General features: G+C 47.5%; 1 protein-coding gene across 3 annotated transcripts in view; it reads left to right on the top strand.

The window, feature by feature from the left end:
- The window catches only part of TMC7 (transmembrane channel like 7), a 54,027-nt gene continuing 41,416 nt past the window's right edge, over positions 525–13,135 (top strand). For 2 of the 3 annotated variants that reach the window (XM_018040999.1, XM_018040998.1), the window contains exon 1: positions 525–831. In XM_018040999.1, the coding sequence (XP_017896488.1) occupies positions 654–831 (178 nt within the window). In that variant the 5' untranslated portion in view covers positions 525–653. Of the gene's footprint in view, positions 832–8,013; positions 8,220–13,135 lie in introns of those variants that run through there. The other variant, XM_018041000.1, reaches the window with a different exon arrangement.

Here is a 13,135-nt window from a genome sequence, read left to right as displayed (position 1 = left end):
ATGAAATGTTCCCTTGGTATCTCTAATTTTCTTGAAGTGATCTTCAGTCTTTCCCATTCTATTGTTTTCCTCTATTTCTTTACATTGATCGCTGAGGAAGGCTTTTTAAATCTCTCCTTGCTATTCTTTGGAACTCTGCATATACGATTTCATTTCTTTATTTGGCCTTTATATTCGGTAATTCGTTTTCATTTTATCTTTTAAACTGTACACGGAGAGAGGCAGAGAGGAAACGTGGATAAGGTTCAAAGATAAACGAGATAAACTGAAAAATCCTTCCTTGAACCTTTCTCACCCAGCCTTCCAGCTCCCCACTCGAGTCATGTGTTTATAAATACGTACAAAGATATTCCTTCTTGGTTTATTTTTTTGGTACCCAAACAGTTACTTACTGGATACACTTGTTCTGAGTCCTGGTTATGTTTATTACACTTTTAAAAATCCGGGAGTTAGCCCTTTATCGCGGCCGCTGGATGGAGCCCGTTCCCGGTCCCTCTGGCTCTCCACCCGCGTCTCCCGTTCCAGGTCCCGGACGCCGTGGGGCTGCACCCTCCGTCCGATCCTGGCCGGTACCTCGCGTCCGGGCTCGGCGCGGCTCCGGGGGTCCCGCGCGGCGGGCGTGGGAAGGGCGCCGGCGCCCCGCCCCCGCCTCTATGACGTCGGCGCCGGAACCTGGAATCCCGGCTGCGGCAGGGAAGGGCGGGAGGCGGCGGCGCCTGCCGGAGCAGGTCTCTGGCGGTCTCTCGGGGGCGCGGGGCGCAGTCATGAGCGAGTCCAGCATCAGTGCGCTCCCGCCCGGCAGGCCCAGCAGGCAGCCCTTCCTCCACCAAGGTAGGGCGGCGGGGACTGGGCTCCAGGCGGCGGGCGGGCACGCGGGCACCCGGACGCGCGGTGCTGGGAGCTCCGCGCGGGCCGAGCCCCCTTCCCACCTCCCGGCTTGGGGGAAAGCGGATCTTTCTTATTCCTGCTCTCGCTCCTCCAGCCCATCCTCACTCCATTTAGAGACCTCTCTACCAAAAGAAGCGCTGGAGTGGGAGTCCCGATCGCTGTGAGTTTGTCTTCCCAGAGCTGGTCGAGGAGTCCCCGGCTAGCCTCAAAATCATCCTATAAGTTAAATGAAAAGATTCTGAGAGCCCAGCTAGTCCTCACATTGTAATTCGAGGTGACTGCCTCCCAAACACATGAGGCTTTACCATTAGATGGGCTTAGAACTGAATTCTGCCTGGGCTGTTGATCTCTGTGTGATCTTTGGTAAGTGACTTACCTCTCTGAACCTAAGCTTCTTCAGTAAAATGGGAATAAACTGTTGGTAGGATTAGTTGAGAGAAAAATGTGTGAAGTGCCTAGCGCAGTGCCTGATACAAGAAAGACACTATCAGTGGTAGCCAGGCAAGTATTATATGCTTTTCCCTTTTCCCTTGGGTAAAAGTTAAGAAAGTGTATAGCTCTGTGAATTTTTACATAAATGTGCAGAACTGCTACTCAGTCAAGACAGTGACGTTTTCAGCACCCAGCAGGCTTCCTTCTAGCATTTGTATTTTATATTTGCCCTTAACAAAATGCAAGACCCCTCTGTGAAGTTTTATCCAGAGCGTTTTTTTCTCTTTTAGTTTGAGAACAGAGATTTTGTTACAAGGATTTACAGTAAAATATATGTGTAGATTTGGGCTTTGGACCTTTCTAATTGGATTGATCTCAACATTTAGAAGATAAAAAAGAGAGAAACACCTCGAGAGACCCAAACTCTGGGAACTTACACAGGGATCAGAATAAAGAAGTCAGCCTGGGATTGATGTTAATAATTTTCTAATGCATTATAACAACTTCCCTGTAGCTCAGATGGTTAAAAATCTGCCTGAAATGGAGATCAATGTTCGATCCCTGGGTTGGGAAGATCCTTTGGAGAAGGAAACAGCAATCCACTCCAGTATTCTTGCCTGGAGAATCCCTGGACAGAGAAGCCTGGCGGGCTACAGTCCATGGGGTCGCAAAGAGTCGGACACGACTGAGGCATATATATATAACATAATGCATTGTTAATAGTGTTGTTAGCAGCCATGAAATTAAAAGACGCTTACTCCTTGGAAGAAAAATTACGACCAACCTAGATAGCATATTGAAAAGCAGAGACATTACTTTGCCAGCAAAGGTCCATCTAGTCAAGGCTATGGTTTTTCCAGTGGTCATGTATGGATGTGAGAGTTGGACTGTGAAGAAAGCTGAGCGCCAAAGAATTGATGCTTTTGAACTGTGGTGTTGGAGAAGACTCTTGAGAGTCTCTTGGACTGCAAGGAGATCCAACCAGTCCATTCTGAAGGAGATCAGTCCTGGGATTTCTTTGGAAGGAATGATGCTAAAGCTGAAACTCCAGTACTTTGGCCACCTTATGCGAAGAGTTGACTCATTGGAAAAGACTCTGATGCTGGGAGGGATTGGGGGCAGGAGGAGAAGGGGACGACAGAGGATGAGATTGCTGGATGGCATCACTGACTCGATGGACATGAATCTGAGTGAACTCTGGGAGATGGTGATGGACTGGGAGGCCTGGCGTGTTGCAATTCATGGATTCGCAAGGAGTCGGACACGACTGAGCGACTGAACTGAATTGAACTGATCAGCTCAATTTCAGCCTTTCAGTAACAGCTGTTTAAGTACTTTCCACTTGATTTTTTATTGCTCTTATTTTGTCACAATTCATCACATTTAAGATGCCAACACTGGTTTCCCGTACAGAAGGCGTGAGATTCATCTTTTTTAGATCTTTGCTGGGTGTTCACAGGGATCTTTAAGCATCTTTTCATAAGTATTATAACTAGCACCTCTAATTAAAAGGTTCCTCTCTCTGCCTGCAGTGCAGGAGACTGTGGTTCGATTCCTGGGTTGGGAAGATCCCTTGGAGAAGGGAACAGCTACGCACTCCAGTGTTCTGGCCTGGAGAATCCCATGGACTGTGTAGTCAAGATTCCCCTGGAGAAGGGAAAGGCTACCCACTCCAGTATTCTGGCCTAGAGAATTCCATGGACTGTATAGTCCAAGGGGTCGCAAAGAGTCAAACAAGACTGAGTAACTTTCACTTTCGCTTCCCTTGGAGAGATGATATTTTATGACCTTGTACGCTCAAGCATGAGTGGGGAACTCAGAAAGGACTGTGTTTATAACTTTGTTGCACTTTGTAAACCATGACGCACTGTATGAGCATCATGAGAGGACAGCTGGAGGGAGGCAGGAGACAAAGGGGCATCTGGTTTATAGAAATGGGAAATGTGTATCCTTCTTAACGATAAAACAGATCACAATGCTTGCCTTATTTTTTTCTCATGGTTTATTACATTGAATATAGTTTCCTGCACTATAGGATCCTATTGTTTTATCCATTCTGTATGTAATAGTTTGCATCTGCTAATCCCAAACTCCCAATCCATCCTTCCCCCAACCTCTTTCCCTTTGGCAGCCCCAAGCCTGTTCTGTGTCTGTGAATCTGTTTCTGTTCCATAGGTAAGTTCATTTGTGTTGTATTTTAGATTCTACATATAAGTTATACCGTATGGTATTTGTCTTTCTTTTTCTGACTTACCTCACTTAGTATGATAATCTCTAGGTCCATATGTGTTGCACAAATGGCATTCTTTCTTTCTTATAGTTGAATAAACAATATACTTGCTTGGCTCAGTGGTAAAGAATTCTCCTGCCAGTGCACAAGACCAGGGTTTGATCCCTGGGTCTCGAAGATCCGCTGGAGAAGGGAATGGCAACTCACTCCAGTATTCCTGCCCGGGAAATCCCATGGACAGAGGAGCCTGTTGGGCTACAGTCCATGGGGTCGCAAAAGAGTTGGATGCGACTTGGTGGCTAAACAGGGCTTCCCTAGTGACTCGGACAGTAAAGAATCTGCCTGCAATGCAGGAGACCCACTTTTGATCCCTGGGTCTGGAAGATCCCCTGGAGAAGGGAATGGCTACCCATTCCAGTATTCTTGTCTGGAAAATTCCATGGGCAGAGGAGCTTGATGGGCTACTGTCCATGGGGCTGCAGAATCAGACATGACTGAGCAACCAACACTTTCACTTAGTAAAACTAAGTGTTGTTTCACTAAACAAAAATACTTCCTTTCTTAATTGAAACTTAACAGTGGCTTCGCACTGCTCTGAGAATCAACTTACGGCCTCCAACAAGGACCCCAGCCCACCTCTGCAGGTTCTCCTCACCTCCAGCCTTACCCTTAGCCCATCTTGCTCCAGTTACACTGATTGCCTTGTCATTCCTCCAGCATATCAATGTCATTTCTGCCTCAGGACCTTTACTTCTGCTGCTCTTTGCCTGGAGTACATTTCTCTTTGATTTTCATATGGTGCCTCATTTTGCTTCCTGTTAGGTCTCTGCTCACTTGTAACATCAGAGAGACAGACCTCTGGAGTCTTGTCTGCAGAAGTGGCCCCATCTTTCTTACCCTGACCAGTTACCTTGCTTATACCTTCAAAAGCACTTAGTACCATCTGAAGTCATCTGGTTTGAACATTTCCTCATTTATTTAGCTCTTTTCCCTTCTAGACTGTGGGTGACACGAAAAGCAGAGGCTTTTTCTTGTTCCTCTGGGATGTAGAACAGCGTCCGGCACATGGTACCTGCTAAACATTCATTGAATAAATGAATGATTTGACTGTACCTGATTTCTCTGAGGCAGCAGTGAGTGGTAGCATGAAGCAAGATCTTAATTCTCTGCCCAGGAATTGAACCTGGGTAGCGGACGGAGGAGCCTGGAAGGCTGTAGTCCATGGGATCGCTGACGGTCGGACACGACTGAGCGACTTCACCTTCACTTTTCACTTTCATGCATTGGAGAAGGAAATGGCAGCCCACCCCAGTGTTCTTGCCTGGAGAATCCCAGGGATGGGGGAGCCTGGTGGGCTGCCATCTATGGGGTCACACAGAGTCAGACACGACTGAAGTGACTTAGCAGCAGTAGCAGTAGCAGCCTGGATGAACACCAGGAATCCTAGCCACCACCAGACCTGCAAGGGCTGGAGGCTAAAAGCTATTGTTCCCTGGATCTTTGCCCTCAAGGGAAATTCTTTTCTCACAGAGGCAAAAACTGTAAGTGCAGGTACAGTGTTTAATATTAGAGATACAGCACAACTACAAGAGGGAGAAAATGGAGAGAAGTGGTTCAGTTAAGATGGAAGAAAAGCAGAGATGCACACCCATAGAGAAAGGGTTTGGACATTCCCCCTAGTGAGGAGGAATGCAGAAAAGAGGTGGTTAAGTCACTTATGTAGACCTCTCCTACGTAGGTGTCCAACTTTTTTCCAACATGGATTTCAGCCCAGAGGCCTAAGGACACCCCTAGCATCACATATTATGGGGTGATGTCTCCTCCTTTTTGACTCCCAATGTCTTCCTTGCCCCAGGGATGGGAAATATACGACCCTTTAAAGGGTTTAATCTCACTCTGTCCCTGCCATAAAAATGACTAATGTCTGGTTATTAACCCTATTCCAGTTGCTGCTTTCCATATCAAGGTGTAGATCTCGAAATATAGACAGGAGTCCGGTCATAAATAGGTAGTCCTGGAGCCTGATGTCTCTTGCTTCGGGAGATATAAACAGGGGGCTGGAGCCCGTCTTCTCATGCCAGGAGGCTGAACAGGAGGCCGAACAGGAGGCCAGTTGTAAATGCCTAGCCTAGGGGTCATCTCCTGCCTCATACCTGCAGCCACAGTGGCAGCTGTAGTGTAGTTGGTTTCGAGTCTAGACTCTGGACTCCCAGATGCCCATCCTCTTTTTCCCATTTCCTGGTTTTGTCCTTGAGAAAGGCACATAAGTGCTTGGTGCCTCAGTTTCCTTATGGATTAAATAATGATAAAACCTACTTCAGGGGTCATTTCAAGGATTCAGATAATGTACATAAATAAGTGCTTATATCAGTTATCTACACTGTGTAACAAATTATCCCCACGTTTAGAAGCTTAGAACAATAGTAATCACCTATCTCCCAGTTTCTGTGGGTCAGGAATTGGGAAATGACCTGTCTCAGCTTTCCTGGCCCAGAGTCTCTTATGAAGTTGCATTCGTGGGGTCGGCCAGCGTAGCCATGCAGTCATCCGAACGCTTGCCTGGGGCTGGCGGATCCCTTCCAAGGTGACTTGCTCACATGGATGGGCAGACCCTGGCTGTTGAGAGGAGGCCTCAGTTCCTCTCCGTGTGGACCTCACAGAGGGCTGTCTAAGTGTCCTCAAGACACAGTGGCCGGCTTCTTCCAGAGCAGATGATACAAGAGAGAGCAAGGCCGAAGCTGCAGTGTCTTATATGAGCTGGTCTTAGAAATCACTCTGTTACTTGTTTTGTTCCCATGGGTCAGCCCTGTTCAGTGTGAGTGGGGCCCGTTTAAAGGCATGAATATTGGGAGGAGAATATTGTACTCCTCCTGGGGGGAGGGAGTGCATCCTGGGGACTACTGCCATGGATCATGTCAGCATTAACTGTTGCTATGATGTCTCTGTTCCCCTGTGTTCAGTCGCTCAGTTGTGTCTGACTCTTTGCAGCCCCATGGACTGTAACCTGCCAGGCTCCTCTGTCCATGGCATTTCCCAGGCAAGAATACTGGTCTGGGTTGCCATTTCCTCCTCCAGAGGATCTTCCCGGCTCAGGGATCAAACCCACATCCCTGGGTAGGTAGAATCTACCCTGGGCAGGTAGATTCTTTACCACTAGGGCCACCTGGAAAGTCCCTTTGTGTTCCTACAAGATGACAAACATCCGCAGAGTCTTCACATTTCGCATCCTTGCTGGTAGTCAGTTGTATGTATAGTGGTTTGTTTGGGCATCCCTTATTTTAGAGGACACCATGATTCTGGAATAATCGAAATGAAAAAGGATGGTTGGCCTGGAGAGTCTTAGGCAATGTTATGAAATTCCCTCTGTTCCATGAAGTTTAGACAGTGTCCCATAAAGTCTATCTCAAAAGCTTTTCCCAAATATTTTAGACCCTCTAAAATTACAATAACCCATAGAGGCTCCTTCCCCCTTCCTCTCTCATGACTCAGAATTACTCTGACTACTTGTGCCCAGAAACACTGTTCCAGCCCTTCAGGACTTAATACCAGCCCGTAAAGGAGGTGTGCAGTATGTCTAAGGTAACTACATGCTGTTCCAGTCAGGAGTCCTTCAGCTAGCATGCACGCAGTGCCTTTCTTAGGGGAGGATCGAGGTATAATTCACGTAACAAAATCACCCGTTTTGAAGTGTGCGATTCAGCACCTTGTAGTGCATTCAAAGTATGAAACAAAATATCTTCATAGCCTGGTCTGCTAGTGTCACTGAAAGGATTTAATGCGATAAGCTTGTCAAATGGGGTTGAATGGTAGCTCTTGGTTTGATTATTACACGTTATCATTATGCTTATTAGGGCCTTTTCTAGCCCAGTATTATAAGGTTTGATGACTGCAGGTGTTCTACCATTACCTGATAGACACTTATGTAGTTTAACAGCTATTTTGTGGGCTAATTTAGTCTGACGGATTGTATGAAATTTGAAGACAAGTAACCATTTGACCTGTAGTGGTTTTTCTGGTTTTATGTTTTTACTTTATCTGCTGGGTCCATTCATCCAGGTCACTCCTCAAAGGTGTCCTGGGTGGGAGGACTCTTGTTCAGGTCCGGACACAGACTGAAGTGTTTCTCCGGTGAGCCAGCCATCTGACCTGAGTGATTTTTTTCCCTCTCTGTCTAAAAGAGGCCGAGAGCTCCGTCTGCCCAGCAGCTCAGGCCCAGATTAGGCCCAAAGGCCCTCAGTGGCTTTTTTTGGTTTGTTTTTTTCAGGAAGTAAAGAATTTAAGATATAAAAGGGGGAAATGACTTTTCAGTGCTGTAAACTTTGTTGCAGTCTGACTGCTTTTAAAAGAAGCATTGTTTGGCTGTAGGACCACCCAGTCCTTCTGTGGGCCTGCCCCCACCCTCCTCCTAGGAGGAGGCCAGAAATTGACTCTGAGCCAAACGCATGTACCAGGTGTGAGCCCAGTGATGAAAGAAGCGGGCGAGGGACGTGCTTTCATGAAGCTTCTAATCTAACAGGGGAGACAGAGGGAAATAGGGTCAGAGACAGCTAAGCATAGCTGCTGAGAAGGAGATAAACAGGTGATGGTATAGAGAGGAGAGCAGCTGCCTGCTGGCTCTCCAGGAGGGACCACTGAGCTGAGGTCCAGGGATGCAGAGGAGCCAGTGCAGGTGAGTGGGAAGATCAGGTGGGAAGAGCATTCAAGAGGGGCGGTGAGGGGAGCAGAGGGCAGAGGTGGGGAGGACCTGTGTGCATCTGAAGAGGCCTCGGGCTGGAGCTTGGAGAGGAGACGGGATGAGCGCAGCAAGCTGGAGCTGGTTCCTGAAGGTCTGGCAGACTCCCTTAGCAGGTGAATTTGGGACTCGCATGTGTAACTTTCTGGAATTCCACTCAGTATAGGTGGTATTCAGTTTCAGTTGAGTCGCTCAGTTGTGTCCGACTCTTTGCAACCTCATGGACTTCAGCACGCCAGGCCTCTCTGTCCATCACCAACTCCCGGAGCTTGCTCAAACTCATGTCCATCGAGCTGGTCATGCCATTGAGTCAGTGATGCCATCAAGTAGGTGGTATTACTTGCCCATTTTACTTCCCTGGAAACTGAGGCCCTGAGAAGTTACTTGGCAAGCTACTGAAGCAGAAGGAAGTTAATGTTGCAAATCTAGAGCAACTGTATCTGTGTATCTGTGACATGTTTTTTTAGCAACTGTTATGTGCCAACCCCACGCTAATCACCAGGGGTATAAGGGTGAGTAAGACATGCTGAGGTCTTTGCCCTCATGATTTGGACCTTAAGTCAGCCTTGGACAAAGCTCTTGTCTTCTCTGAACTTTCTGTATGCAAAATGAGAGCAAAATGTAAGAAAAACCCGTCCTGAGGGTCACAGGAGATAACTATGTAAAGGGTTTGACATAATCATGGCACATAGTAAATGCTCAGTAAAGGCGAATATGGTTATTATCACTTCCAGGAATGTTGGAAATCATTTTTGGAGAGGTCCTAGTCAAGGAAGATAAATTCCATCTAGGGAATCCTTAGCAAGACCTCCTCCTCCCACTGCAGACTACATTAAATTCATCAGTAAATAACCAGAGTCCTGGCTTCAAGTACATAGCACAGTATGCTGGGCACTGCTTTCAGCTCGGGGTCTGCAAACTACTGTTGTGTTGTTTAGTTGCTAAGTCGTTTCTGACTCTTTGCGACCCCATGAACTGTAGCCTGTCGACGTCCTTTGTCCATGGGATTTCCTAGGCAAGAGCACTCGACGTCCTCTGTCCATGGGATTTCCCAGGCAAGAATACTGGAGTAGGTTGCCATTTCCATCTCTAGAGGGTCTTTCTGACCCAGGAATTGAACCTGAGTCTCCTACAACCCATGGGCCTAGTCTGAACCACCACCTGTTTTTATGAAGTTTCATTAGAAAACAGTCATACACATTCATTTATGGATTATGGCTGCTGCAGTGGCAGGTTGAATAGTTGTGACAGAGACTGCATGGTAAATAGTATTTATTATCTGGTTCTTTACAGAAAAGGTTTGCTGTCCTCTTTTCTAAGCACTTGACATACAATAGCCATTTAATCCTTAAGATGGCTATGTGAGATGGGAACTGCTGCCCCTATTTTACAGGTGGGAAAACTGAGGCATAGCATGGTCAAGAAACTTGCCAGGTCACACAGATAGCAAGTGGAGCTGGGGTTAGAATCCAGGCAGCAGGCTGTGGAGCCAGTGCACTTAACCACCGGGTAGTCTTGTCACCTCCTTAGACAGACAGGATCACAGTAACTGCTCTGTGGACAGCCCACTGTGTGCCCTACCAGCTTGGAGACCAGGAGACCTGGGTTCTGGGGCCTGCATGACTCCAATTGCCCTAAGCAGTTAGTCACTGCTCCTGAAGGCTGTTTGCTTGTCTGGTCATAAAGCCTTGGACCCAGTCATTCCCCAGGTGCCCCACCCAGGTGCCCAGTGGTGTGACTCATGCAGGTCCTCCCTGCCCTGCAGTTCTCACGTCTGGCAGATGGAGGAAGCTCTCAAGGCCCTGGCTCCTCCTCTCTCAGACTAGACACTGGGCTCCTATGAATGAGGCCCCTCTGTGTTGTCCAGCTATTAGCTATGAAGTGAAGTGAAGTGAAAGTCACTCTGTTGAGTCCGACTCTTTGCAACCCCATGGACTATACAGTTCATGAAATTCTCCAGGCCAGAATACTGGAGTGGGTTGGCGTTTCCCTTCTCCAGGGGATCTTCCCAGCCCAGGGATTGAACCCAGGTCTTCCGCATTGAGGGTGGATTCTTTACCAGCTGAGCCACAAGGGAAGCCCAGATACTAGCTATATGTAGCTGTAAAGCGTAAATCAAATAAAGTCTGATAAAATTAAAAATCCGTTTTCTTAGTCTCACCAGCCATATTTCAGTTATGCAGTGGCCACTCATGTTTACCATATCAAACGGTACAATTATAGAATATTTCCATCACTGCAGGACGATGTGACCTGATACGTGATGTTCTGCCGTGGGATACAGCCAGACTGACTTGTGTAGCTCAAGGACAAAAATAGCCATAGGGCTGCCCAGAGAGATCCTGTTAAATCTGAGGCAGATGATGTCATTCTTCTGCTCAGAATACCCCTCAGTTCCCACCTTAACTCAAGTATGGTAACACCATTCCCCATAGGCCCTATGTGGCCAAGCTTGTTTTTTTCCTAGCCTCCTACCCCATTCCTCTGTTTTTGCTGACTCTCCTTCAGCTACCTTGGCTGGCTTCCTTTCTTGTTCCTTGAAGTTACTAGCCACAGTCCTGCCCCAGAGCCTTTGTAAACTTTTTTTTTTTTAATGTTTATGTATTTATTTGGCTGTGCTGGGTCTTAGTTGCAGCATGGAGGATCTTCATTGCAGCACACAGACTTGGTTGCCCAATGGCATGTGAGATCTTAGTTCCCCGACCAGGATCGAACCCGTGTCCACTTGCATTGAAAGGCGGATTCCTAACCACTGGGCCACCAGGGGAGTTCCAGGGCCCTTGTACTTGCTCTTCTCTGTCTGTCTATACCTTGCCCATCTTTATTTTTCTCCATGCATCTATCACCATTTGAAATGCACTTAATAAACGTTATTGTCTGTTTCCTCCAGGGGCAGGGAGAGTTTTTAAAGTCATCTTCAAGGCTGCTTCCTAGTCCTCAAGCAGTGCATGGCACATAGCAATTGCTCAGTAAATCTTTCTGAGTGAGTGAGTGAATGGATGGATGGGTGGGTGGGTGGGTGGCCTTGCCAGAAGTAGGGCCATAATGAGTCCCTGCCCTCGGAGGTTTTTGAGCTTGGTGGAGATGTCATAGCAGCTTTGACCAGACCCCCTGGACCGTGAGCCCCTGCATTAAGAACCTTTGGCAGCTGGCCAGTTATTGGGCAGAGTATCCAGATGCCTAGCTCCAGTTAGCATCCAAAATAAAAACAATGTCACACACATAGACATGAGTGGAAATAAGTCTAAGAAACCCTGAAATTGTTGTCTGCATTGTCTTGTTGGTAACATCAAACCGAGCGTATATGCACGTGTCTAATAAGGCTGGCTTATGTAAAGTACCTGAAATAGAAAAGGAAGTAATATATGGTCAGGGGCTCCCCAGGTGGCTCAGTGGTGAAGAATCTGCCTCCAGTGCAGGAGACGCAGGTTTGATCACTGGCTAACCCACTCCAGTATTCTTGCCTGGAAAGCTCATGGACAGAGAAGCCAGGCGGGTTACGGTCCACAGGGTTGCAAAGAGTCAGACATGACTTAGTGACTAAACAGCAGCAGCCAGCGGTGTTTAGTGACTAAACAGCAGCAGCCAGCAGTGTGTGGTCAACATCTCAATACTTTTTGCTTGCTTTTTCAGTTGTGAAAAAAATCATCTCTAAAGAAAATAATATTAAATCCTTAAATTCCTTAGATCTTTTTCTCAATTTTGGTGCCCTTGTGTTGGTGGTGTGCTAAATATTTACTTTGATCTGCTGGTGGGTGAGCCAGTGTTGTCTGTATCCTCAGCACCAAATTCATTTATTCACAACTGATGCTTGTGTTCATTAATTTAACAAATTTTTGTTAAGCATCCACTGTGAGTCAGGCTCTGTGCTAGAACCTGGGGACTCAGTGGTGAAGGAGAGAAATGAGGTCCCTTTGCTCATGGAGGTCACAGTCTAATGGTGGAGGGAAAGGGTCAGAGACGATGCAGGTCAACCGTTAGGGAGGAGGATGGATGTAGTAGGCTGGACACTTAGGAGACACGTGCCAGTTGGAGGAGGGAGGGAAAGCTCTTCCAGGCAGGAAGCAAGTCTGCAAACCTTCATCGTCTCCAGAGCCCCAGGCCCCAGCGCAGGGTCCCACCCAGAGAGGGACCCCATACAAGGTATCAAACAGAACTGATTCCCACAGCAACTGGCAAGTTGTCTGGACCAGATGACCCAGAAGGTCCCTTCTTCCCCAGAGTTCCCATGATTCTTTGAAGGAAGAAAAATCCTGCAGGGAAGCCAGCACCCATCTGGTCGGGCTAGGTTTTTGGCAAGCTCGTGAGGGAGGTGGTGGTGGTTTTAGTGCCATTTGGCCTGTGCCCACATTCTGGGCATGTTTGTGCCCTTTGGTAGCAGTTGGTGTCCTATGGAAAGAGCTGCCAGGGAAGTTGGGACCTGAAGATGCTCTCTAGATGTACCTGCCTCGGCCCATTCATTCATTCATTCTTCAGATGGAGGGCTTTCTGTGAGCACGACACTGCTCTAAGCTTCAAAGAGACTAACTTGTTCTTAAGGACAGCGTTGTTATGCCTGCCCCTGCCTCCATATCTCCTGTAGTTATCTGACCGTCCTCCCACCTAAGGAACCACCTACTTGCTGAAATCTGGCTCCAGCAGCCAACAGATTCTAGACCTTCCTAGATGGGGGCACCCCAGTATCTGAGACATGCCCCCGCCTCCCAGGCAAATGGTCATCAAGGAGCCCACACAATGCAGGCTTAAACAATCAACTCAAGAGAATATCTGACATGAATGAGACATTCTTGTCGTCTCAAACGAGAAATCCAAGGCTAGGAGAGGTGATGCTACCTGCATTTCTAAGAAGCGGT

The sequence above is a fragment of the Capra hircus genome, chromosome 25, assembly GCF_001704415.2.
Source record: "Capra hircus breed San Clemente chromosome 25, ASM170441v1, whole genome shotgun sequence".
NCBI classification, from domain to species: Eukaryota; Metazoa; Chordata; class Mammalia; order Artiodactyla; family Bovidae; genus Capra; species Capra hircus.
The sequence above is the reverse complement of the archived record's forward strand: the minus strand, read 5'-3'. Positions and strand labels throughout refer to the sequence as shown.